We start from the raw sequence: 26,380 nt of genomic DNA, 5'->3' as shown, positions 1-26,380 counted from the left end.
AAGGAGATAGAATTGTGATCACTATCTCCAAAATGCTCTCCCACAGAGAGACCTGACACCTGACCAGGTTCATTTCCCAATACCAGATCACAGCCTCTCCTCTTGTAGGCTTATCTACATATTGTGTCAGAAAACCTTCCTAAATACACCAACAAACTCCATCCCATCAAAACCCCTTGCTCTAGGGAGATGCCAATCAATATTGGTGAACTTAAAAATCTCCTACCACTACAACTTTGTTATTATTGCACTGTTCTAGAATCTGTCTCCCTATCAGCTCCTCGATGTCCCTGTTACTATTAGGTGGTCTATAGAAAACACCCAGAAGTGTTATTGACCCCTTCTTGTTTCTAACTTCCACCCACAGAGATCCAGCGTCACAGCTGTCAAAAAGGAGGAAGTCACGGAGGGATTGTCTAATATCTCTGATCAGCAATGCCACTCCCCCACTTCTTTTGCCTCCCTCCCCGCCCTTTCTGAAACATTTAAAGCCTGGCACTGTACATAGCCATTCCTGCCCCTGAGCCATCTAAGTCTCTGTAATGGCCACATCATAGTTCCAAATACTGATCCACGCTCTAAGCTCATCTGCTTTATTCATGATACCCCTTGCATTAAAATAGACACATCTCAAACCATCAGTCTGAGCATATCCCTTCTCTGTCATCTGCCTATCCTCCTTCTCACACTGCCTACAAGCTTTCTCAATTTGCAAGCCAACTGTCCCTTCCTCCGTCTCTTCAGTTTGGTTCCCACCCACCAGCAATTCTAGTTTAAACTCTCCCCTACAGCCTTAGCAAACATCCCTCCCAGAATATTGGTTCCCCTCTCGGATTCAAGTGCAACCCATCCTTTTTGTACAAGTCACTCCTGCCGCAAGAGGTCCCAATGATCCAGAAATCTGAATCCCTGCCCCCTGCTCCAATCTCTCAGCTACGCATTTATCCTCCACCTTACTGTGTTCCTGTACTTAGTATTGCGTGGCACAGGCAATAATCCTGGGATTACTACTTTTGAGGTCCTGCTTCTCAACTTCCTTCCTGACTCCCGGTAGTGATAACCATTTGTGGCAGATATTCTGCAGAATCATTTAAACTGCTGAGGGCTTTAATTGAGGTTAGAGTGTGGCAAGCATAGATTAGGATATGTATTTGTGTCTAGCCCATGTCATTTTCATTTTATGACTTCATTTACCGATGTGTTTAGTGATTTTGAACTTGAGTTGCTGATGAACTGAAAAGTTTGCTTAAACAGGAACAAAGTAAACTTTCTGAAAATGCAAGCCTTGAAATCCAGTCTTGTGTCATAATTCTGGGAGCAAACTGGTTGACTTTGTTAAGTGGTGGCCAGAAGTCAGTTGAGTTATGACTTGAGATTGGGTTGACTTTAAAGTATATTCACCATCATTCAGAGTTTTTTTTAAACATCCATTTGCGCACATTAAATGATACTACTGACTTGCACACTGCATAGAATATTTGATCTTCAAACTAAAAGCAAAATGAGATGATCCTTACCAATTAATGATCCAGGTTTTTCAGGTTTAATTGTAGCTTGGAAGCATATTTTGATTTTGTCACAGATAAGACTAATTCCATTGATTATACAAGATTTGTTCAGAAGGGAGAGTTTTGTTGGTTCAAATGTTACTGAAACACTTACATTTGCAATACTCTTTGACCTGAAAAAAAAATACAAGCTGTGTTGATACATGTTGAGTATAGAGTAAAGCGTTAATTAAATTAAAGTGCAGGTAGCACATTATGAATGTTAAAGCTACAACTTATGAGAGAGGTTTCAAAGTTCAAAGTACATGTATGTCACCATATATGACATTGAGATTCATTTTCTTGCAGGCATACTCAATAAATTCATAGAAGAATAACAACTGTAATAGAATCAGTGAAAGACCACATCAGCTTGGGTGTTCAACCAGTGTGCAAAAGACAACAAACTGCAAATACAAAAATAAATAATAATAATCAATAAATATTGAGAACATAAAAAGAAGAGTCCTTGAAAATTAGTCCATAGGTTGTGGAAACACTTTAGTGATGGGACAAGTGAAGTTGAGTGAAGTTATCCACTTTGGTTCAAGACCCTGATTGTTGAGAGGTAATAACTCAACAATCAGGGTCTTGAACCAAAGTGGATAATCAGGTTTATTATCACTGGCATGTGTCGTGAGATTTGTTAACTTAGAAGCAGCAGTTCAATGCAATACATAATAGAGAAAAAAAACACAAAATAATACTAATAAATAAAATCAATTACAGTATATGTATATTGACTAGATTAAAAATCATGCAAAAAACAGAAATAATATATTAAAGAGGTGAGGTAGTGTCCAAGGGTTCAATGTCCATTTAGGAATTGGATGGTAGAGGGAAAGGAGCTGTTTCTCAATTGTTGAGTGTGTGCCTTCAAGGCTTTTATACCTCTTACCGATAGTAACAATGAGAAAAGGGCATGCCTTGGGTGCTGGAGGTTCTTAATAATGGACACTGCTTTTCTGAGACACCACTCCTTGACGTGTCTTGGGTACTTTGTAGGTTAGTATCCAAGATGGAGCTGAGTAAACTTACAACCCTCTGCAGCTTCTTTTGGTCCTGTGCAGTAGCTCCCTCCATACCAGACAGTCAGAATGCCTTCCATGGTACATCTATAGAAGTTTTTGAAAGTATTTGTTGACATACTAAACCTCTTCAGACTCCTAATGAAATATAGCTGCTGTCTTGCCTTCTTTATAACTGCGTCGATATATTGGGACCAGGTTAGATCCTCAGAGATCTTGACACCCAGGAACTTGAAACTGCTCACTCTCTCCACTTCTGATCCCTCTATCAGGATTGGTATGTGTTCCTTCGTCTTACCCTTCCTGATGTCCATAATCAGGTCTTTTGTCTTACTGACGTTGAGTGCCAGGTTGTTGCTGCAACACCACTACACTTGTTGGCATCTCTTTCTCATGTACACACTCTCTCATCACCATCTGAAATTCTACCAACAATGGTTGTATCGTCAGCGAATTTATAGATAGTATTTGAGCTATGCCTAGCCACACAGTCATGGGTATAAAGAGAATAGAGCAGTGGGCTAAGCACACACTCCTGAGGTGCACCAGTGTTGATCGTCAGCGAAGAGGATATGTTATCACCAATCCGCACAGATTGTTGTCTTCCAGTTAGGAAGTCGAGAATCCAATTGCAAAGGGAGGTACAGAGGCCTGGGTTCTGCAACTTCTCAAATCAGGATTGTGGGAATGATGGTATTAAATGCTGAGCTATAGTTGACAAACAGCATCCTGACGTAGGTGTTTGTGTTGTCCAGGTGGTCTAAAGCCGTGCTGCGAGCCATTGAAATTGCATCTGCCATTGACCTATTGTGGTGATAGGCAAATTACAATGGGTCCAGGTCCTTGCTGAGGCAGGAGTTCAATCTAGTCATGACCAACCTCTCAAAGCATTTCATCACTGTCGATGTGAGTGCTACTGGGTGACAGTCATTAAGGCAGATCACATTATTCTTCTTAGGCACTGGTATAATGGTTTTCTTTTTGAAGCATGTGGGAACTTCCACCCGTAGCAGTGAGAGGTTGAAAATGTCCTTGAATACTCCCGCTGGTTGGTTGGCAGAGGATCTCAGAGCCTTACCAGGTACTCCAACAGGACCTTCTACCTTGCGAGGGCTCACTGTTTTTAAAGACAGCCTAACATTGGCATCTGAGACAGAGATCACAGTCATCAGGTGCAGCAGGGTTCTTCACAGCTGTAGTTGTGATCTTCCTTTCAAAGCATAGAAGGCGTTGAGTTCATCTGATAGTGAAGCATCACTGTTACAGAGTTTTGCTTTGTAGGAAATAATGTCTTGCAAACCCTGCCAGAGTTGTCATACATCTGATGTCACCTCAAACCTCATTCAAAATTGTTTCTTTACCCTTAAGATAGCCCTCTGTAAATCATACCTGGTTTTCCTCTATAGTACTGGGTCACCTGACTTAATGCCACAGATCTAGCCTTCAGCAGACGATGTACCTCCTGGTTCATCCACAGCTTTTGGTTTGGGAATGTACGGCAAGTCTTTGTAGGCACACACTCATCCACACAGATTTTAATGAAGTCGGTAACAACTGCAGCATACTCATCCACGTTCAAAGACGATTCCCTGAATACAGTCCAGTCCACTGATTCAAAGCAGTCCTGTAGGCACTCCTGTGCTTCCCTTCTCCATACCTTCTAGGTCCTCACTGCTGGTGCTGCAGTCTTCAGTCTCTGCCTATACTCAGGGAGTAGGAGTACAGCCAGGCGATCAGACTTCCCAAAGTGAGGGTGTGGAATAGCACAGTAGGCACTCTTGTTCCTGAATCTGGTGGTGGGAGTCTAGAGGCACCTGTACCTTCTTCCTGGTGGAAGCAGTGAGAAGAGAGCATGACTTGGTCGGTGCGGGTCCCTGGTAACGGATGCTGCTTTTCTGCAGCAATGCTCTGTGTAGATGCACTCAATGGTGGGGAGATCTTTACCCATGATAGTCTATGCCATATAGGTTTCCTCCTATCCCAAATGCATAGTCCGCACACCATGCAACTAGAACTTGCTCATCACACAACTTACTAACATAGCATGGTGACAGAACTGTGATGCAATATTGCACCTAAAATATTCTGCACATTTCCTCTCTGGTTATGAGCGGCATTAGTAAGACCAAGCATGCAAAAATATTTTTGAGTTCTCTAAGAAGAGTATTTGTGCTTCATTTCCCAAGTCCGTGGCTCTTTCCTCCCACAGTGGCATTAAGGACTGATATTTCAGGATACCGACCCAGTGACATTAAAGGTGTTGTATATCTGCTGTTTTGATGATATGTGATATGGTGGGATACGTGATCTATTTGTTCTTCTGAGATTGTAGGACTCAGAAATAGTTTCTACTTGTATACTGGCTTTACGTTCACAAAGGAGTGTGGTGGATATTCTATAGATGCTGTTACAGGCATCATCTCCTTAGTTACATCCAGGATTACAGACATTGGATACCATTGATTTCTTTCACTATTGGACGTGTCTGGCAGCTATACCCTTCAGAATTTGGCTAGTTCTGTCAGAAATGTTATTATTGACTTCCTCTTCAAAGTTCCAAGTACATTTATTATCAAAGTATGTATAGATTATACAACCTTGAGATTTGTCTGCTTACAGGCAGCCACAAAACAAGAAACCTGAAAGAACCCAATTTTATTTATTTATTTTTTTTTAAGACAAACACCCAATGAGCGGAGAGAAAAAAAATCAATTCATGCAAACAATAAAGCAAGCACCAGCATTCAGAATGAAATTGAGCTCATAAGCTGAAAGTCGGGAGCAGGCCCACGGCTGCAGTGCTCACAGACACTAAGCCTGGAGCAGCTGGAGCACAACACAGCCTCAACTTTGAAAGATCCCCAAGTTGTGGCTAGTTTCTTATAATGACGTGAGCAATCAACAAAAAGGAAAAAAAAAATGGAAGGCATCAAGAACAACATTATCTTCTATTTATATTACATGGATAATGTGGCAGGGACATCACAAGGTACTTTTCAGGGGCATTATGAAACAAAATGGCGATACCAGCCTACATAAGACGGTTGTGCAGTTAACCATCCAAAAAAAAAAGACTGCAAGAGATATAGAGGTGGAGAGCATTTGACAGATTGCAGTATCTGTATAGTAGCTGCTTAAGATGAAGTAATTTTTTAAAGCCAATATGACCATAAAATAATAACATTGGTTATTATATAACATCTGCTGTATTAACTTCCAGTTTTCTCCTTTTATCCTAGAAAATACCCAAATTATGTAAGCAATGCAATAAGCACAAAACATATTCAAACTGCACCAGACAATGCAAGTAACAAAAAACACACTCCGGGTCCCAGACCACAACATACAATCCAGCTGGAGAGTAACATAACATTTCAGAAACCAGAAAGTATAATCTTCTCCTACCAAAGTTGTACAACATTCCCAATGGATCCAATTGACAGATCTGTGATAGAATCACCATTCAAATCCTTCTGCCCATCAATAGATAGCCCGAAATATTGCAGTTCTGAGCTGATTTTTGAAGCCTGTATTTTCTAGAAAAAAATATTTAAAAAGGTACAGAATTGAATTTATTGAGATACAAGATAAAATACTAATTTAGATTAAAACCTCTAGCTGGCCCAGACTACTCACACAGAATGCTGGAGAAGCTCAGCAAGTCTGGCAGTTCTGTGCAGGGGAATGTTTTGGGTGAAGGTCTTTCATTTGGATTGGAAAGGAAAGGAAAGGGACATAACCCAGAAGAAAAGGTGGTAGGAGGGGAAGGAGTACAAATTGGCAGGTCATGAATAACATCAAATGAGGGGGAAGGGCAATGAAATAAGCTGGGAATGGATGGGTGGAAGAGTTAAAGGGCTAAAAGAGGAATCTAATAGGGCAGGATAGTAGGCCATGGATTAATGAGGAGGAGGAGGCTAACCCGAGGGAAGTGAGGCATATGTGAGGAGAGAAGAAAGGGCAAGAGTAACCATAATGGAGAATGGAGAAAGAGTGAAGGGCAGGGGAGAGCAATTACTGGAAATTTGAGAAACCGATGGCCGTGCCATCAGTTTGGAGGCTACCTGGATGCAATATGAGGTGTTGCTCTTTAAACCAGAGTTTAGCTCTTCCCCATCCCTCCACCTTCTTATTCTGGCTTCTTCCTTCCTCTTCCATCGTAATGAAGGGTCTCAGCCTGAAACATCAACTGTTTGTTCCCCTCCATTGATGCTGCCTGACTTGCTGAGCTCATCCATAATTTGTATGTGTTGCTCAAGCTATCCAGCATCTGCAGAATCTCATGTCTATGGCTTAGGTAACACAAAAATATAGACTGAATTGTCAAAAGGCTTTTTGATTTTCAACAGAGAAAATATACCGGTGAGATTTTAAAGTCATAGAAAATTACATCACAGAAACAGATCTTTTGGCCCATCTAGTCCATGCTGAGCCACTTTAGCGGCCTGCTCTCATCGACCTGCACCAGGACCATAGCCCTGCATACCCCTACCCAAACTTCTCTTAAATGTCAAATTCTAACTCACGCACCTGCACTGGCAGCTCATTCCACACTCATGACCCTCTGTGTGAAGGAGGTTCCCTTCATATTTCCCTTAAACTTTTCCCCGTTCACCCTTATCCCATGACCTCTAGTTGTAGTCCCAACTAACCTTAGTGGAAAAAGTCCACTTGCATTTATCCTATCTATAACCATCATAATTTTGTATACCTCTAGCAATCTTCTCCCAGTCTTTTATGTTCCAAGGAATAGAAGTCTTAACCTATTCAATCTTTCCATATAACTCAGATCCTCCAGATTAGGCAACATCCTTATATATTTCCTCTGTACTCTTTCAACTTTATTGACATCTTTCCTGTAGGTAGTTGACCAAAACTGCACACAACACTCTAAATTAGGCTTCACCAATGTCTTGCACAACTTCAACCTAACATCCCATCTCCTGTGCTCAATACTTTGATTTATGAAGGCCAATGTGCCAAATTCTTTCTTTATAATCCTATCTTTTTTTTTGTAATTTATTTTTTATTGAATTTCATCATCAAACAATTTGCAAATTATGAAGTGGTTAGATACAATGATTATCTTATAATACTTGTGAATTGAAGGATCTCTTTAAAATGGAACATACTGTGCAGAAACACAAAATTTCTAATTACTTTTCAGCTTTTATGTCCTCAAGACTTCAAAGACCTTTGTCTCCAAGGAAGAATTTTACAAAAATTGTTGTTGCTGAAATATACCAGATAAACTTCTAAGCAACAGTATGCCAGTAGACTAATGAAACATCAGCCAGACAATCATTTTTGGAGCATAAATATTAACCAGGGCAGCATGCAGATAACCCTTGTTTTTTTCCTCACAATAATGCTTCTGTGTTTTTAAATATTTTTCTAATTGGACATGTGGGCTTACAAAAGCCCCACAATTCTGGTCTTCCTTGACGCTGACCCAGGACATACATTGAGATTTTGTGCTTTTATCTCTAAAATGGGACTTCAACAAGAGTCTTAGGTAGGAGTTAATTATAGCTATGGTTCATCTGGTAGTAATCTCTCCACTGAGTCTAAAGGATTTGCATACAGACCCCATTCTAGTGAAAAGGAAAAACCCAATTGTGGTTCTGATGGAAGGCTACACTTCAAAGGGGTGACCTTTAAGTGTGTACATAAACCTGTGAGCCACTCCATTTTCTTGGATAGGTATAAACAATTTGGTTGCAATACTTCAAAGTTGTCCAAAGTTAGCTTTATTATTCTGGCTAATATTTATTCCTCAGACAATATCACTGAAACAGACTGTTATTATTTGTGGGATATTAATAAGCATAAATTATCTACAACATTTAGAATAGACTTCAAATTGCTTTGTTGAATAAGATTTGAGATATCATTAAATACAAGTTTTTCTTTCCAATTTGGAGAGAAGTTCCCCTCCACTGACTCATGGCTAACTTACTACATCCAACTTATGGATGGTTGCAATGGAGACAGAATGGTTGAAGCAATGTGCGTTTCATTCTACAGGTCAAAATGACATTAGAAACAAACTATTTTCAGAAATATATCACAAGCCAGGAATGCAGCTAGCTATTTAATACAACATCTTAAATGCTTAGCCTGCAATCCCTTTCAGAATACAAGGAAACTCTTACTTGTGTATATTTTCGTTTGATTAACTTTTGATAGCCATTGTAAATGTAAACAACACCATTATTGTCATCTTCCACAGGTGCTCCGACTGCCACATCATGGTACCCATCCAGATTGATATCAGAGAGAGCAGCAATAGCAGCTCCAAATCGATTGTTTCTTCCATTATCTGGCCCTTCTAAGATGCCATCCTTTTCCAGGTTTCCCTGCTGAATTAAATATTGCTAATTTTAAGATGGACTGACATCGATACACTCCACAAGTAAATAACAGCTCTGCTTTAAGGCACTTTTCCCAAACCCAAATTGGTTATAATGCAATTGATGGATTATGGAACACAGTGTTACATGGACCGAATTGGCTACAGGGCAATGGTGATTGGGAAACTCTGTTTAAATCTGTGCTTTGAAGGCACTGAAGCCTGCTACGCTATAACACAGCTTTCTATGAGGTTTCTTAAAAATATAACTATTGTGTTAAAGCAGAACTACCTGTATGCTTTATGAGAGAATGAATCATTGCCCACTTAATTTCTTTTGTTTAAATAACAGTTAATCACTGAATTGTTTTCCATGATGGAATAAATATCATTTGACAGATTTCAGAATTCAGTTTACTACTGTTCACTCTGTCCTATAATTGAGTCAATGAACTACCTTCAAATTTTTATTTAGAGGTGCAGTGCAAATTGGGCCCTTTTAGCCCTTCGAGCTGTGCTGCCCCACTACCACCCGATTTACGCTAACCTAATCACGAGACAATTTACAATGACCAATTAACCTCCTTTAGACTGAGGGAGGAAAACAGGGCATCTGGAGAAAACCCACACCTTTCACAGGGAGGATGTGCAATTGTCTCAGAGAGGATGCCAGGAGTGAACTTTGAACTCCAAGGTCTCGAGCTGTAATTGCGTTGCACTAACTTCTACACTACCGTACTGCCACAATAATAGACCCAATATAATATTAATAGATCCAATGCTCTTGAATGACAGAAAATGAATTTTATTGTACTGAAATAATGCTAAGAACAAGGACGATATTGCAAGTTTGTTGCTGTTCTGTGTGGAAATATAATTGGAATAAATTTGTAAATAGCAAGTGATATACTTATCCTAATTAAATACATAAATATGTATAAATATACTAATATATATATATATATATACACACATACGCACACACTTAATTAGGATAAATTCAAATTAGCACAAAGTATGCTCTCACAATGAAACTGCCATTCAAATGATCAAAACGGTATAAAAATTGAGGCAAATGATCTTTTACCTTATTGACATTAAACATATAGACTCTTCCTTCCTCATTTTTGTGTGGACCCATAAACATTGGGGACCCAACTAATAGAACATCCGTCAGGGAGTCTTGATTAACGTCTATAGCACATAGTACACTGCCAAAATACGAGCCAAGCTGGAAAAATAAGATCAAATTATGCCATTCATTTTAATGTTTTAATGATAGATTTGTAGGTTTATATTGGAACTTTGTTATAATATCCCTGCAAAACATAGCTCAATTTTCCCTCCTTTGTAATGAAATTGGAGTAAGGGGAAACGTGAGGCTATCGGGCAAGAACCTGGAAGTATAAATCGGGAACAGATGTTCTTGGGGAAATGTACGGAAGAAATGTGGCAAATGTTCAGGGGATATTTGCGTGGAGTATATGCAGTCTGACGGCGCTCCAGGTGTGGGTGCTGTGTAGCCTCTGCCCTGATGGAAGTGGACAAACAGTCCATGAGTTGGTTGGGTGGGATCCTTTATTATATTGCTGGCCTTTCCCAGCACCTTTCTGTATACATGTCTATGATAAATGTAAGGATACCCTGCTGTTCTGACATAGCCTAAATTATGATACAAATAAGGAATTTCTATTACACCCAAGCACACAGAAGGCAAATCTAGTCCTCAACTACAAATAGCCTATATAAAGTTAATCAAAAACTGCCTTTCTAATACCCTTTGAGCTCATGTAGAGAAAACCAACCCTATATTTAGTCAACCATAGGAACAATCATGTAAGAGACTGGGCAAGTGAATTATAGTGAAATATTAATTCTGTAAATGAGCAGGAGTTTCAGATATATGTAATTTGATTATAAAAATGTTTATTATCACTTTATGAGCAATTTGAATTCAAAATGACTGATAAATTGATAACCTGTCAAAAACATTCCTGGTTATCATGCAATCACATCATCCTTGTTTTTCAAACAAAAGAAGGAAGTGATGAAATTGTATACAGAGACAATCAGTAGCTAAGTGCAAGAAATAGCCTTACCTGTTCTCCTTTTTGTGTCTGTTTAATCACCACTTTGTCATTTAATCCCACTGCATAAATAACTATCTGGCCAGTGTGTTGAAAGCGTGGTGCTCCGGCAACATAAAGCACGGAATCTGGTGTTACTAGTGATGTCACTGCATAGCCTGTGAATGAAAAATACAAATACTATATCTTGGCCGAGACTCAAACCCACAACCTTCAGATCATGAGCCCAATGCTCTAACCACTTGGCCATGTGCCACAAGCCTAGAAAGTAGTGAGTAATATAAAAGGGATAAAGATCAAGGATTATGTTTATCTTTCCCCTATGCGCTTTGAACCTTTACCCATTACAAACAAATATATCCTTAAAGGAACCTGCTATGGAAATGCCTTTACCCCTGGATATACCTCTGTTTCTCCAGAGAGCAAAAATTCATGGCAGCTCAGCAGAGATCAGGAACTCCGAATCTCTGAATTCGAACATAAACATGCAATCCAGTGCCACATGAAGCAGCATATTGAAGCACAATGTTGTCCTATTCATCACCTGCTGTGGCAAAGGACCTTTATGTTGATATTGGAAACTTTGTTCTTCACATTGTAACATCTTAAGATTTTCAGCTACCTTCTTGTTTGTTTTAAAGGTGAATTAATAAATCAGAAGCGAAAACAACATTGGTTCAGAACAAATATGATTAAAATAGAGGCTTACCTAAATATGAACTGTCATTTCTGTCTTGCAAAATGTCCTGAAAGACTTTCTTGGAAAATATAGTAGTCTTGGCAGATGACTTATGGACAGTTGTGCCTGACCAATCATAAGCTCCCACTGCTCCCAGTATCAGTAAGTCCTGGAAAAAGGATGCTCATCTTCAATAAAGGGCATAGTGATGAAATTTCACTCAGTGAAACAATTATAGAATGGCTTTATATCATATTGTCCCCCCCAAAGGTGTTGCAATGGATTTTTAAAAGTGTGTGCATCTAATTAATGGATAATATAGGTGAAAAATGGAATTCCACCTTGACTTGGACTCCAGAACATGTCCAGGACAGCTGTTGCAAAGTTAAGTTTCTTCTATCTCAAATTTGGAAATAAATTTAACGAATCTTATAGTTTTTCGTGGAGGTTACAAGGAATGTTGATGAAGGAAAGGAAGCAGATGTTGCCTAGGTGTACTTGACAAGGTCCCACACGGGAGGTTGGCCCAGAATGTTCAGTCGTTAGATATTAACGATGAGATACTAAATTGGACTAGACATTGGCTTTGCAGGAGAAGCCAGAGGATGGAATTACATGGCTGCTTCTCTTACTGGAGGCCTGTGACTAGTGGTGCGTTGCAGAAATCAATGCAGGGTCCATTATTGTTTGTCATCTATGTTAACAATCTGGATGAAAATGTGATAAACTGGATCATCAAATTTGCAGAAGACAAAAAGATTAGGGGCATAATGGACAAGGAAGACAACCAAAGCTTGCACTGGGATTTGGACCACCTGGAAAAATGCAGATTTAAGGGGAACACGAGGAAGAACTACTTCACTCAAAGGGTGGTGAAAGTGTGGAATGAGCTGCCAGTGGAAGCGGTGAATGCAGGTTTAATTTCAACAATTAAGAGAAGTTTGGATAACTAAATGGATGGGAAGGTTATGAAAAGCAATGGTCTAGGTGCTGGTCGATGGGACTAAGCAGAATAATAGTTTGGCATGGACTAAATGGGTTGAAGGGTCTGTTTCTCTGCTGTAGTACTCTCTGACCTTACGCATCACTACTTCACAAGCCATTCTTTAATCTTTATGAGTGGGTTTTGAAGATCAATGCTAAGCATTTCATAAAGAACCAAATGTGCAATGTAACCACTAGAAACTGTTGAGATTAGACATTCACTGGAGATTGTTGACATTCACTTTGCAACCCACAAGAATTCTCTATTTCTGTTTTTCCAGAATTAAGTCAGGTTCAGGTTCAGGTCCAGGTCCAGGTCCAAAATTAAGTATTATCAAAAAAGATCTCAATACTTCCCAATCGCCCCCAATGTTTTTAAAACATTTGGCTGGTTTTATAGCACTTTTGGATATGCACAGAACCAGATAATGAAATTGATCAAGCCCATCAAAGACATTGCTCATGTAGAAGGTTGCTTTAGTATTTAAAATATTATGGAACAGAAACAAACATTTCTTCACGGTGATAATTAATGACAGATAAAATGAAAATCTCACAGGAATGGTTCAAACCTGGCTGGGAACAACATGCGCACTGAACCCAACTTCTGCCATTTCCAGCAGGAAGGTTTTTTCATTCTTATTGCTGGTACCTTGTGGATTTAAAACAGTAAGATACAAGGCTTTTAAGCATATTCACAGAAACAAACAAGTTATCTCTATTACATGCTTGGTCAACCTGGACCAATATATTGTGTCTTCCTCGAACATTACTATTGGAACCATTGTCTAAGTTAAGATGAAAAGATCAGAGGCAATGATAGGATGGCGTGAATCTCTGCTGCTAGAAATAGAGCACTGCATGTTCTTAAAACAGAACCTCTAGTCACGTTCTGAGCAAGTCTTGTTTGAAAACACAGCAATGAAACACAACCTGGTGGAAGTATGGTAGCTGAACACAAGTTTAAAATTCCTTCATCATATAAACACTTCATTATCATCAGCTTCAACATTCAAGATTTGATTACATTCTTTCATAATATCATTTATTCATTCCAGAGTTGGAATAGACAGAAACAGATAATTTTGTCCAGTCGATTTACCTTGGTGTTTATCTTTAGCATATGCAGATTTTTTAATCCTTTTCTTTTTAAATCGCTTTTTCCCTTCAGCCAGAGATCTGAGCTATTTATAAATCTTGATCTTGGTTTTAATTACCAACTCCAGTACAGGCTTATACTGCCTCACAAGCCAAAAATTATTTTCTTCAATGTTTTAATTTTCTCATTTGCTAAGAATACTCACATTCCCTTGATTTAGATGATACCTAAATTTAAATACAATAGTGCTCCTTATTTTAATCATACATTTGCAAAGTACTGATCACATGTATGCCATAACTATCACTTTTGGGTTACATCATATCCCTTTGGAAATTTGAATGGACACTCAGACTTGCATGTTTATTGCTGTTTCCATACCCAACGCACACCCAGTTCGATCATCCCCATGCAATACTTATTTTCCTGTATGGGCAGTGTAATTTAAGCAAGGTAATGCAAGAGAAAACCCCACGGACAGTTTTGTGACAACTTCACTGTACAGCACTAGATTAGGACTTCACTAAGACAAGTTACACACGTTTTTTTATTCTTTACACCCATATTTCCATCGCCACTAACACTGATCTCACCATGCTTCTTCTACCAGCCCTAACCTCTGTCCTCCAATCTACTAAGGCATACGAGTTGGATCATTACCGGACAACAATGGAAGAACTCAGCGGGTCAGGTAGCATCTATGGAAAGGAATAATGAATTGATATTTCAGGCTGAGACCCTTCATCAGGACTGATTGAGTTCTGTTGAAAGCCCTCAGCACCAGATTGTCAATTCTTTATTTCCTTCTGTAGATGCTGCCTGACCTGCTGAGTTTTTCAGCATACTGTGTGTATTACTTTGGATTTCTAGCACCTACAGAACCTTTAATGTTCACAATGGAGGCCCTGATCTCTAACCCCCCCCCCACCCCCTGACATCCTGAGGGGAATAGAGATAAAGGCCTCTTGCTCATTGATCTCCTTCCACTAATCTCATTGCCGGCTCAACATCTCTCCAACCTCCAGGTCTTGGTCTTGCCAACATCACTGTGCGCCCTGGCCACTTATCTGATTGCTGACTCCATCTTAGACCCCAGTAGGGTTTATGACTCACCTGAAACCTGGTGCAGGTTAGCACACGTTTACTAGTAAGAATATATAATGTCCTTTCATAACACATGAAATTAGTAGCCATGGGCCTTTTAGAGAATTGGTAACTGCCCTGTCACCGCTGTGCCTCAAGAATTCCCATGATTCTCATGTCCTCAGTCTCATCCTTCATTATTTTAAATACTTAAACCAAATTTCACTGGAATATCTCCCGCTCTAATATAAACAACCCAAGTTTTCTTTCTTCTTTCATACACTTCCCAGTTAACTGCATCTTAATTTGTCAAGTAGGGGATCGTGCACAATCCTGATTTGATGGAGACAGACGTGAGAGCACAGCGGAACATCTGGAAAACTTCTGAAATGACTGCTTTGCTACTGCTGCTGCGTGGTAACTGGAATCTCTGGAGCTGAAGGCCTCGAAATCCTCGGCTTTGCATGTTTCAGCAGCCAGCGAGAGGTTGAAGGTGCTCGGGAGGATGTATCGGAGAGGCTGCTTGGAAGCTCAGAGTTTTCGGACGGATGGACTCAGGGTCGGCTGGAGTCGGCTGCTTCGAGGGTATCAGCAAGTTGATAGTGCCTGGAGGTTTATGGCAGGGAGTTTCTCCCTTTTGCCGCCTGCTATCGGGGACTCGGGAGACGATCGACTCGGGACTTTGAGACTTTTTTTTTTTTACTATGCCTATGGACTGTTCTTTATCAAATTATGGTATTGCTTTGCACTGCTGTAACTATATGTTATAATTATGTGGTTTTGTCAGTGTTACTCTTTGGTCTGTCTTGTTTTCTGTGATATCACTCCGGAGAAACATTGTATCATTTTTTAATGCATGTATGCATTTCTAAATGACAATAAAAGAGGACTGAGTGTTCTCATAATCTAATCTAATCTAATCCAATCTAATAAACCTGTGGTATAACATTCACTGTTGCCTCAGCATGCCTCCCACTCTTTGAGGCTGCACTTTGTGAGACTTTGAAATGGATTATTAACAGCAATTTCCTAACTGGATAAACTAAACATCTAAGAACTCAAAATGGAAGAAACCATAAAGAACAATTTACCTTCAATACTAAAGATTCGTTCTTTGAGCACACTAGCTATTTCTATCAAGGCATTTTCTGAGGATACATTGAAAAAATGTTTGTCTATTGGAGAACTTGCAATAGACTTGATTTCCTTGATCAAGTTGTCTGGGTTTATCCCTTCTCTATTGTAATAACCTAGAACCTACAAAAAAAAATCAAAATAGGTTAGATGTTTATCAACAATACATTATTACAATTAATGAATATAAATATCCCAGTAAGTACTGCTTAAAGTTTGCCTGTTACCATAGCCAACACCAATTTCTAAAATAAACTCTTAAAAATATATTTCTGAAATTCATTATTTCATTTTTCTTGTACAATGCGTCAGTATTGTATAATTTGGTTCTCAAATTTTCTATCTAAGAAGATGGGTATATAGGAAATTTGAAGTGACTTATTTTGATTCAACACTTGCATGATCTACAGCAGTGTGTAGTTCAGAAGCCACATACTTCATTCAGGCTTCTTTCTCCTAGAGATATTAGAGCCAGTTCAGTCAAAAACTTTGATATCATGATTGCGAGAACAATACCACTTGTTCTGATCATTTCCAAGGGTTTCCAACTAGTCAGCATCAATTCCAAATGCTCTTACATCTCATTTGGATGCATCTTTAGAGCCAAGCTTGTGGCTTCCTATTAGGCTTGTTCCTCCTGCGATTCCCTGCATTGTAGCACAGTGATGGAATGAGCAGAACTACTGCTTCCATGCTGCGGTGATCCATTTCAATTCTGACTCCATGCTGTCTGTGTGGAGTTCACACATTCTCCCTGTGATTGCACCAGTTTCCTGCAGGTGCACCCCAGTTTCCGCCCAGGTCCAAAAGATGCACCGTTTGGTAGGTTAGCTGACCACTAAACAGTCCCTGAATCACATGGGTGGCAGAATCTGGATAGTTTAATGGGAATGAGGGAGAATAATTTACAGGGAAAATTAGTGGAATGGGATCATTTAGTGAGTCAAATTGGCTGGTGTCAACAGTAGCTCCGATTCAGCAGGACTTTTGCATGTCATAGAGACAAGAGACTGCAGATGCTGGAAAGTGGAACAATCCAGGGAGTTGAGCAACATCTGTAGGGATAACTGTTTTGGGTTGAAACTCTGCAGAAGCCCTGTATGATGCAGGATTTCACTGGTTCCTTTACCCCCCCACCACCTCCACAGATGCCGCCCAACCCTCCAGCAGACTGACTGCTGCCATGGAAACATGGAGTAACACGTACAACATGCTGGAGGAATTCAGCAGGTCAGACAGCATCCATGGAAAGGAATAAACAGTTGACATTTCAGGCAGAGAGGGTCCTAATGAAAGGTTCTTGGTCTGAAATTTGGTCTGTTTATTTCTTTCCACAGATGATGCCTGACCTGTGATTTCCTCACTTGTAGAACCCAGTCAGTTTGGACCAGCAAAAGCCTCTCCTCCGGAATCTCCATCAGCATAGTGGCACCACAAGTCTGTTTGGTTAGACCCCTGCTCTACTCACTTTATAAGTGGTGCCATAACAACAACCTCTCACTCAATGTCAGCAAGACCAAGGAGCTGATTATTGACTTTAGTAGGAGGAAACTAGAGGTCCGTGAGCCAATCCTCATTGGGTGATCAGAGGTAGAGATGGTCAGCAACTTTAAATTCCTCAGTGTTATCATTTCAGAGAATTTGTCCTGGGCCCAGCGTGCAAATGTCATTACAAAGAAAGCATGGCAGTGACTCAAGAAATTTGTGACATTTTGGTATGACAGCCAAAGCTTTGACAAACTTCTAGAGATATCTATATTGACTGGTTACATCGCAGCCTGGTATGGAAACACCAATGCTCTTGAATGGAAAATCCTACAAAAGGTAGTGGATATGGCCGAGACCATCATGGGTAACGACCTCCCCACTATTGAGCTCATCTACACAGAGAGCTGTCACAGCAAAGCAGCATCCAGCTTCAAGGACCGCCACCATCCAGGCCATGCTCTCTTCTCGCTGCTGCCATCAGGAAGAAAGTAGAGAACCTCAGGACTCACACCGCCAGGTTCAGGAACAGTTATTACCCCTCAACAATCAGGCTCTTGAACCAGAGGGGATAATTTCACTCAACTTTTCCCATCACTGAACTGTTTCCACAACCTATGGACTCACTTTCAAGGACTCTTCATCTATGTTCTTGATATTTATTGCTCAACTATTTATTATTACTATTATTTTTCTTTTGTATTTGCACATCGGTTGTTTGCCCGTTCTGTTGGGTGTGGCATTTTATTGATTCTATTCTGTTTCTTGGATTTACTGTGCATGCCCGCAAGAAAACGAATCTCAGGGTTGCAGGTATGTGACATATATGTACTTTAATAATGAACTTACTTTGAACTTTGAAAATGTATTACAATACTCTGTATCAACATAAAGTATTACTGAGTAATTATTTCTTTTTTGGAGATTTTAATGCATCAATTTATACCAAATCCCTTGCATAAAAGTAGATTACAGCTTCTGTTAGACTGTGAATATCTGAAGTGCTAGAAAATAAATCTGACATTGACTTACAGCAATTCCAAATCTGGTTATTTGGTCTTGTTCACATTGAGCGATCACTTCTGGTAACTTGGCACTGTCATGAGATTCGCCATCAGTTACAACAACCATGACCTTTGTTGCTGATGGTCGTCCACCATTTTCAGGAGAGAATGCATATTTCCTGAAATGACAAAAAAAAACAGTTCCACAGAGAACAAAGCAGCTTAACTTTCAAATACAAAACTGCCAACATTCAATGTAAGATAGTGCTGTGAACTTCATAAGTTGCCCATTAATATACAATTCTTTCACTTATTTTGAAGTTAAAATATGTCAATTATTAATATGTACGGGGTCTTTCTTTTGTTACATTTAAAATGGCGATTTTATTATGTTAATCTGGGGAATGCGGCTTTGTCGTGCTTTAATGCTGAAGGGAGTTTGCGCTAACAGTTTGTTTTACTTTAAAATGAGATAACAGGGTTCTATTAGCCAATGGGTGGTTATGTATCGTTTTGTTTTCGGATGCCATGCTGTATGATATGACTGTGGACTGAGTTTTGGCGGGGAGTCGGAGGAGAGACGAGGAAGACCGCGGACGTGTGGAGAGGCTCCGGTCGATCACTCAGGGTGGTCCTGAGCCGTGAGTCGACGGAATTCGGGTGGTCGTCTGAAGTCGAATTGAGCTCCAACAGTAGCGCACGAAGAACTTGGACTTTGATAAGTGTTGGCACCTTTTTTTTTTCATTACTTTCCTCTCTGTATCAAATGTATATTAATGTCATAGAATTAGTAATATCTATAAAGTGTATTTGTTAAAATTCAGTGGGTGTGCTGGCTGATGATTGATGTTGTGATTGATTCGGGCGGCAACCGACCCTGTGGGGAGTGTTGAGGCGGGTGCTGGGCTGGATTTCCCCTAGACATACACGAGCCAATATAACTGAACGTTACAAGTGGGGGCATAAGTGATGGTGATTACCCGTACGATGGATACTTGTCAGTGAGATTGGAATTTTCAGAGGGAGATGTGGGAGTATCGGAAGCCTTTGAGACGCTGGTGTTGGTTTGTCCGGACCCGGTGGAGACCGGTGGTGCTGCCCTGTTGGTGGGGACTAACTCCCCCCTGGTGCGACGGCTCTTGGGAGCCTGTAAGAAGAAGGGGGGGGGGGGGGGAGAACTTTTTGGAGACCCTCTCGGTACACCCCGTGTTCTGAGCGGTGTACGAAGGAGTGAGTGACCCCCAGGGGCTGGATCCTGAGTGCAAACGAGGGACGGTGTGGTGCACTCAGGCGAGGCCTAAGGTGATACATCCAGGGGAGGCGGCATTAGTGATGGGGACCCCCAGATTCCCCGGATTACTGCCGGGCAAGGCCCTGCTAGTAGACGCCCCCGACGACCTGGAAAGGGAGTCCCGGTTCCCGGCTGGGGCACTAGTGAGACCTGAATTTCAGAGGCCCTCAGCTGTACAGGCACGGCGGATGGGGGTGATGGTAAGGAACATAACGGAGAGGGAGATCACCTTTAAGCGCTGGATGCCCCTCACGCACTTGTTCCCGGTGACGGTGATGTCCAGCGCCCCCGTGAAGCCCACTGGAGGGAAACTATTGGGAAACGGGGGGGGGGGGCGGCTGACCGAGGAGGCCTTTAATTTTGAAAACTCCCCTGTACCGCCGGAGTATAAGAGCAGGCTGGTGGAGAAGATGCTGAAGTTAGGGGGTGTCTTTTCTCAGGATGAGTTTGATGTAGGGTGTTCCAAGAGCACTCGGCACACTATTCGGGTAACAAATGACACCCCGTTTAGGGAGAGGTCGCGGCGGTTGGCCCCAGCAGAGGTGGAAGATGTGCGGCAGTTGAAAGACACAGGGATTATTGTGGAGTCCCAAAGCCCCTATGCGTCCCCCATAGTGGTGGCAAGGAAGAAAAATGGGAAGGTACGCATGTGCGTGGACTATAGGACCCTGAACCGCCGCACTGTTCCCGACCAATATACGGTCTCAAAGGTGGAAGATGCCTTGGCCTGTCTGAGTGGTGCACAGTGGTTCAGTGTATTGGATTTGTGGAGTGGGTATTACCAGATTCCGATGAGCGAGACTGATAAGGAAAAGACAGTCTTTATCTGCCCCCTGGGGTTTTTCCAGTTCGAACGAATACCCCAAGGTATCTCGGAGGCCCCAGCCACCTTCCAGCGGCTCATGGAGCGGACAGTGGGGGACATGAACCTGCTGGAGGTATTGGTGTACCTGGACGACCTGATAGTGTTTGGATCTACGTTGGAGGAACATGAGGAGCGGCTGCTGAAGGTGCTGAGTCGGCTGAAGGAGGAAGGATTAAAACTTTCCCTGGATAAATGTCAGTTCTGCAAGACGTCAGTCAGTTATGTTGGGCACATAATCTCGCGAAATGGAGTGGCCACCGATCCGGATAAGATAGCCGCAGTCACCACCTGGCCGAAACCTCAGAAGGTGAGCGCCTTACGCTCGTTTTTGGGGTTTTGCGGATATTACCGGCGATTCGTGAAAGGATATGCGAAAATGAGTCATCCATTGAACCAGCTGCTGTGTGGCTATCCACCTGTGGGGAGGAGGAGGAAGGGAGACCGAGGGTCGGAGGTAGGAGGATACTTGAACCCGGGGGAGCCTTTTTGATTGAGGTGGGATGCTCAATGTGAGGAGGCGTTCCAATCTCTAAAAAGGGCGCTGACGCAGGCCCCAGTGTTGGCATTTGCTGATCCCCGGAAGCCGTATGTTCTACACACTGATGCCAGTCAAGATGGTCTGGGGGCTGTTCTGTACCAGGAACAGGGAAACGGCTTGAGGCCGGTGGCATTTGTCAGTCGGAGCTTGTCGCCATCTGAGAGAAACTATCCCACTCACAAGCTGGAGTTCTTGGCGTTGAAATGGGCGGTGGTGGACAAGTTGAGTGACTACCTATATGGGGCCCAGTTTGAGGTGAGAACTGAGAACAACCCCCTCACTTATATCCTGACCTCGGCGAAGCTGGATGCTACTGGGCACCGGTGGTTAGCAGCCTTGTCTGCCTATGAGTTCAGCCTGAAGTACCGCCCGGGGAGTCGGAACATCGATGCAGATGTCCTGTCTCGTCAGGCGCACGACGAGTCGGGCACGGCCAAGGAGTGGAAGAGTGTCCCCGCCCAGGGAGTAAAGGCCATGTGTCAAGTTGGGAGCGACGGGGAAGTAGGAGCACAGATGAGAACGGATCGGGCAGTAGATCAACTGGCGGCTGACGATGACACGCTACCCACTGTTTACTGTAATGTGACTGCTCTGAGGAACAGGCAGCTGCTGGAGTTGAGTCCCCAGGAAGTAAAGGCGGCTCAGCGTGATGACCCAAGCATTGGCACTATCTGGTACGCGGTTAGCCAGGGTGATATGGGGCAGGTGGAGAAGGCGAAACATGCCTCCGTTCTCCTACTACTGAAGGAGTGGCCCCGGTTGAAGCTGAAGAACCACGTCCTGTACCGGGTCACGTCGCCTCTGGACCACCCCCGGCACTGGCAGCTGGTCATGCCTGAGAAGTATCGGAAGACTGTGTTCCAGGCTCTACATGATGATTCCGGGCACTTAGGGATAGAGAAGACCTATGGATTAGTCAAGGACCGGTTTTACTGGCCCCGGATGAGGGGGGAGGTGGAAGAATACTGTAAGACCTGTAGCCATTGCGTCAGGAGGAAGGCCTTGCCTGCGCAGGCGGCCCCGTTATCCCACTTGCAGAGTGCGGGACCCATGGACCTGGTGTGTATGGATTTCCTATCTATTGAGCCAGACACCAGCAATACCGTGAATGTCTTGGTCCTCACGGATCACTACACTAGATATGCGCAGGCTTTTCCTACTAAGGATCAGAAAGCGACTACAGTGGCGAAGGTGTTATGGGAGAAGTACTTTGTTCATTATGGCCTTCCCCGGCGGATCCACAGTGATCAGGGACGGGACTTCGAGAGCAGGCTTATCCATGAATTGCTGGATGTGCTTGGGGTTGAAAAGTCCAGAACCACCCCCTATCACCCGCAGGGTGATCCTCAACCCGAGAGGTTTAACCGGACCCTGCTGGACATGCTCGGCACCTTGGAGATTGGACAGAAGAGTAAGTGGAGTCAATTGCACTGGCAGTAGCTAAGACGACTATAACAGTTACTTGGAAATCTGATTCGTATTTAAGTATGGATCGTTGGAATAATGAAATGGCTAGTTCTATTCCACTCGAAAAAATTACTTATAATTTAAGAGATAAATATGTAACATTTTTGAATATTTAGCACCCTTATCTACAAAAGATAGGATGGCATATTTAAGTGCTCTGATAAAGATTTTGGTCCCTTGGGGAAAGTAACGAATAATTATACCAAATTTATTTTGCATCCCATGGAGCATGTGAAAACCTTCCAATACCGAGGCGGCTCTTTCTTTCTTTCTTTTTTTTTTCTCTTTTCTTTCTTTTTAGGTAGGACTATATATGGGGGGGGGGGGGGAGGGTAGATTTTATCTTTTCATGTATTCTTTTTGAAAACTCAATAAAAATTATATTACAAAAAAAAGAGTAAGTGGAGTAGGCACATTGCCCATTTGGTTCATTGTTACAATTGTACTCGCAATGCTGCTACGGGGTACTCGCCCTACTATCTGATGTTCGGACGGGAAGCGAGGTTGCCCATTGATCTGTGTTTTGGGACTGAAGCCATGTCTGAAGTACGTGTCCGATATGAGGAGAGAGTTGAAAAGGGCGTACGAGTCGGCTGAGGCGGCAGCCACCAAGCAGAACCAGCGGAATAAAAGGAGGTATGATCAGAAGGTAAAGTTCGTCCAGCTATTGCCGGGAGACCGAGTCCTTATCCGGAATTTAGGACTACAGGGTAAGCAGAAGTTGGCGGACTGTTGGGCAGCCACCCCCTATGTGGTGGAGAGTCAGATGCCGAATCTCCCGGTTTACCGGGTGAGACCTGAGGGCGGGCAGGGGCCTGTCAAGGTACTCCATCGGAACCACCTGTTGCCTCTGGGTCGAGAGGTGAAGATGGACCCAGAGCCCGAATGGGAGTTTACTCCTATTACGAGGACTCTGCGAGGGCGCGGGGCACGGGAAGAGGCCGCTGCGAAGAAAACGGGGCCGGTCCCCACCTCGAGAAGGGATACGTCATCGGAAGATGATGAGTCGGACGTGTGGTACCTGCTTTCGTTCGCTGATTCCCCGGTGCCGGGAGAAGAGACCCCTGGCCCTTCCATCACTGAGTCAGGGAAACCGAGGGAGGGTGTTGCAGAGCCGCCTGTATTACAGCCGGCATTGGGGGAGGAGAGGGTGGAGGCAGAACCCAAGCCAGAGGGCTCACAGGGGCAGGGGGATCCCGGTGAAGGGGAAGGTCCGACAGATAGGCTCGAGGTGTCAACTGGGGTGTCTGAACAGGGAGAGTCAGCAGAAGAAGTATAGAGGCCTCAGAGGAGTAGGCATCCCCCGGAAGGACTCACTTATATAGCGCCGGGAGAGCAGGGTGTGATCTCTACTGCCCTGCAAAGTTATGTCACTGCTTTATGCACCTGGGTTGGGTTTTGTGTTTTACAAGGAGCACTGGTGAACTCTGTTAATGTCATGAGGGCATGACTTTTTGTGGTGGGGGGAGAGTGTACGGGGTCTTTCTTTTGTTACATTTAAAATGGCGATTTTGTTATGTTAATCTGGGGAATGCGGCTTTGTTGTGCTTTAACGCTGAAGAGAGTTTGCGCTAACAGTTTGTTTTACTTTAAAATGAGATAACAGGGTTCTATTAGCCAATGGGTGGTTATGTATCGTTTTGTTTTCGGATGCCATGCTGTATGATATGACTGTGGACTGAGTTTTGGCGGGGAGTCGGAGGAGAGACGAGGAAGACCGCGGACGTGTGGAGAGGCTCTGGTCGATCACTCAGGGTGGTCCCGAACCGTGGGTCAACGGAATTCGGGTGGTCGTCTGACGTCGAATTGAGCTCCAACGGTTGCGCACGAAGAACTTGGACTTTGATAAGTGTTGGCGCCTTTTTTTTATCATTACTTTCCTCTCTGTATCAAATGTATATTAATGTCATAGAATTAGTAATATCTATAAAGTGTATTTGTTAAAATTCAGTGGGTGTGCTGGCTGATGATTGATGTTGTGATTGATTCGGGCGGCAACCGACCCTGTGGGGAGTGTTGAGGCGGGTGCTGGGCTGGATTTCCCCTAGACATACACGAGCCAATATAACTGAACGTTACATACAAAACTGCCAACATTCAATGTAAGATAGTGCTGTGAACTTCATAAGTTGCCCATTAACATACAATTCTTTCAATTATTTTGAAGTTAAAATATGTCAATTAGCTTGTAGTAACTTATGAATTTACATTTCAATTATGAATGATAAATGGAGAAAACCTCAACGGTGCATTTTTACTTTGACCAATACACTTATCAATATTACATTATAAGCAATTCATTAAAACATATATTGAATGGCTGAATTTTTATTCCCTTTCTCTTGATTTTTATTGGATTTTATTGTTTTCCCAAGCTTCTGACTTTGCTGACGAAGTCAGCATTTAATACCTGCCCCAAATTGCCCTGGAGGCGGTAGTGAGCTACCTCCTTGAATCACCAAAATTCTAATAGTGAAGTTCTGCTGAGCAGGAAGTACTCAGATCTAGACCAGCAACAATGAAGGGATGGTGACATATTTCTCCAGGTCAAAAAGTTGTGTGACTTGGAGATAAACTTGCTGCCTTTGAATTTCTTGAGGGATTTTGGAGATCCCTTCAGAGTAGTTCATAGTGCCAGTACTGATGAGAATGAATCTTCAGAGTGGTGAATGGGGTAGGGGTTGGGGGCAATCAATCAGGCTGCTTTTTTAAAGTTATACTGATCTTCTTAAGTAGTGCTGGAACTGCATCATCCAGGCAAGTCGGAAGTGCTCCATAACACACGTAACTTCTGCCTTGTAGATGGTGGAAAGGCTTTGATTTGTGAGGCGATGAGAGTGAAGAGGGAAGAGAGCCAGTATAAAGAGGGATAAGGAAGGAAGAGGCAGGTGATAACTGGAACCAGGTGAGGAGGGACATGGTGGACAGATGTCATCAAACTCCTGTAGATGTGTGATGGAAAGTGTGTTGACTGGCTGCATTATGGGAAAACCAATGCCTTTGAGCAGAAATCCTGACAACAGGCCGCGGATTTGGCCCAGTACGTCATGGTTAAAACCTTCCCAACCACTGAGCACATCTACATGAAAAATTGCCATGGGAAAGTGGCATCCAATATCAAAGATCCTCACCACTAAGGACATGCTCTTTTCTTGCTGTTGCCATCTGGTAGAAGGTATGGGTGCTTCAGGGCTCACACTACCAGATTCAAGAACAGTTACTAGCCCTCAACCATCAGGCTCTTGAACAGAAGGGGATAGCTACACTCATTTAAGGACTCTTATCTCGTTATTTCATGCTCGTCATTTATTGCTATTTATTTATATCTGCATTTGCAGTATGTTCCCATTCACAGTTACTGTTCAATAGATTTGCGAAGTATGTCCACAGGAAAAGAATCTCAGGGTTGTACGTGGTGATGTGTATGTGTGCTGATAATAAATTTTACTTTGACTTTGAACCAGGTAAGGGTGAGGGCAGAATTGGCAGCTGGAGGATGATGGTAGAGGTGGATAAGGAGAGAAAGAGGGGCAGTTGATGCTAGAATGTGATAAGTTAGGAAGGTGATAAGTGCAGTTAAATGAAGGCAGTTAGAACGAGTTGTGGGAGGGGACAGGAGTCTCAGGTGATTGGAACCTTCCTTATTTTTCAGATTCCAGCAAATATGTACATTCTATTAAATTTCTTTTCTGTCATTAAGACAACATTATAAAAGTTACTAAGAGAGGAAGTTAAGA

General features: G+C 42.4%; 1 protein-coding gene across 3 annotated transcripts in view; it reads right to left on the bottom strand.

Moving 5' to 3' along the window:
- The window catches only part of LOC140194983 (integrin alpha-2-like), a 177,920-nt gene that overhangs the window by 33,739 nt on the left and 117,801 nt on the right, over positions 1–26,380 (bottom strand). For 2 of the 3 annotated variants that reach the window (XM_072252498.1, XM_072252496.1), the window contains exons 8-16: positions 18,511–18,661; positions 15,951–16,116; positions 13,250–13,329; positions 11,724–11,862; positions 11,027–11,172; positions 10,015–10,158; positions 8,731–8,937; positions 5,981–6,111; positions 1,518–1,681 (exon numbers count right to left, since the gene is read on the bottom strand). In XM_072252498.1, the coding sequence (XP_072108599.1) occupies positions 1,518–1,681; positions 5,981–6,111; positions 8,731–8,937; positions 10,015–10,158; positions 11,027–11,172; positions 11,724–11,862; positions 13,250–13,329; positions 15,951–16,116; positions 18,511–18,661 (1,328 nt within the window). The remainder of the gene's footprint in view (positions 1–1,517; positions 1,682–5,980; positions 6,112–8,730; positions 8,938–10,014; positions 10,159–11,026; positions 11,173–11,723; positions 11,863–13,249; positions 13,330–15,950; positions 16,117–18,510; positions 18,662–26,380) is intronic. The other variant, XM_072252497.1, reaches the window with a different exon arrangement.

Source organism: Mobula birostris, chromosome 3, assembly GCF_030028105.1.
Source record: "Mobula birostris isolate sMobBir1 chromosome 3, sMobBir1.hap1, whole genome shotgun sequence".
Classification (NCBI taxonomy): Eukaryota; Metazoa; Chordata; class Chondrichthyes; order Myliobatiformes; family Myliobatidae; genus Mobula; species Mobula birostris.
This window is presented reverse-complemented; position numbering and strand designations above follow the sequence as displayed.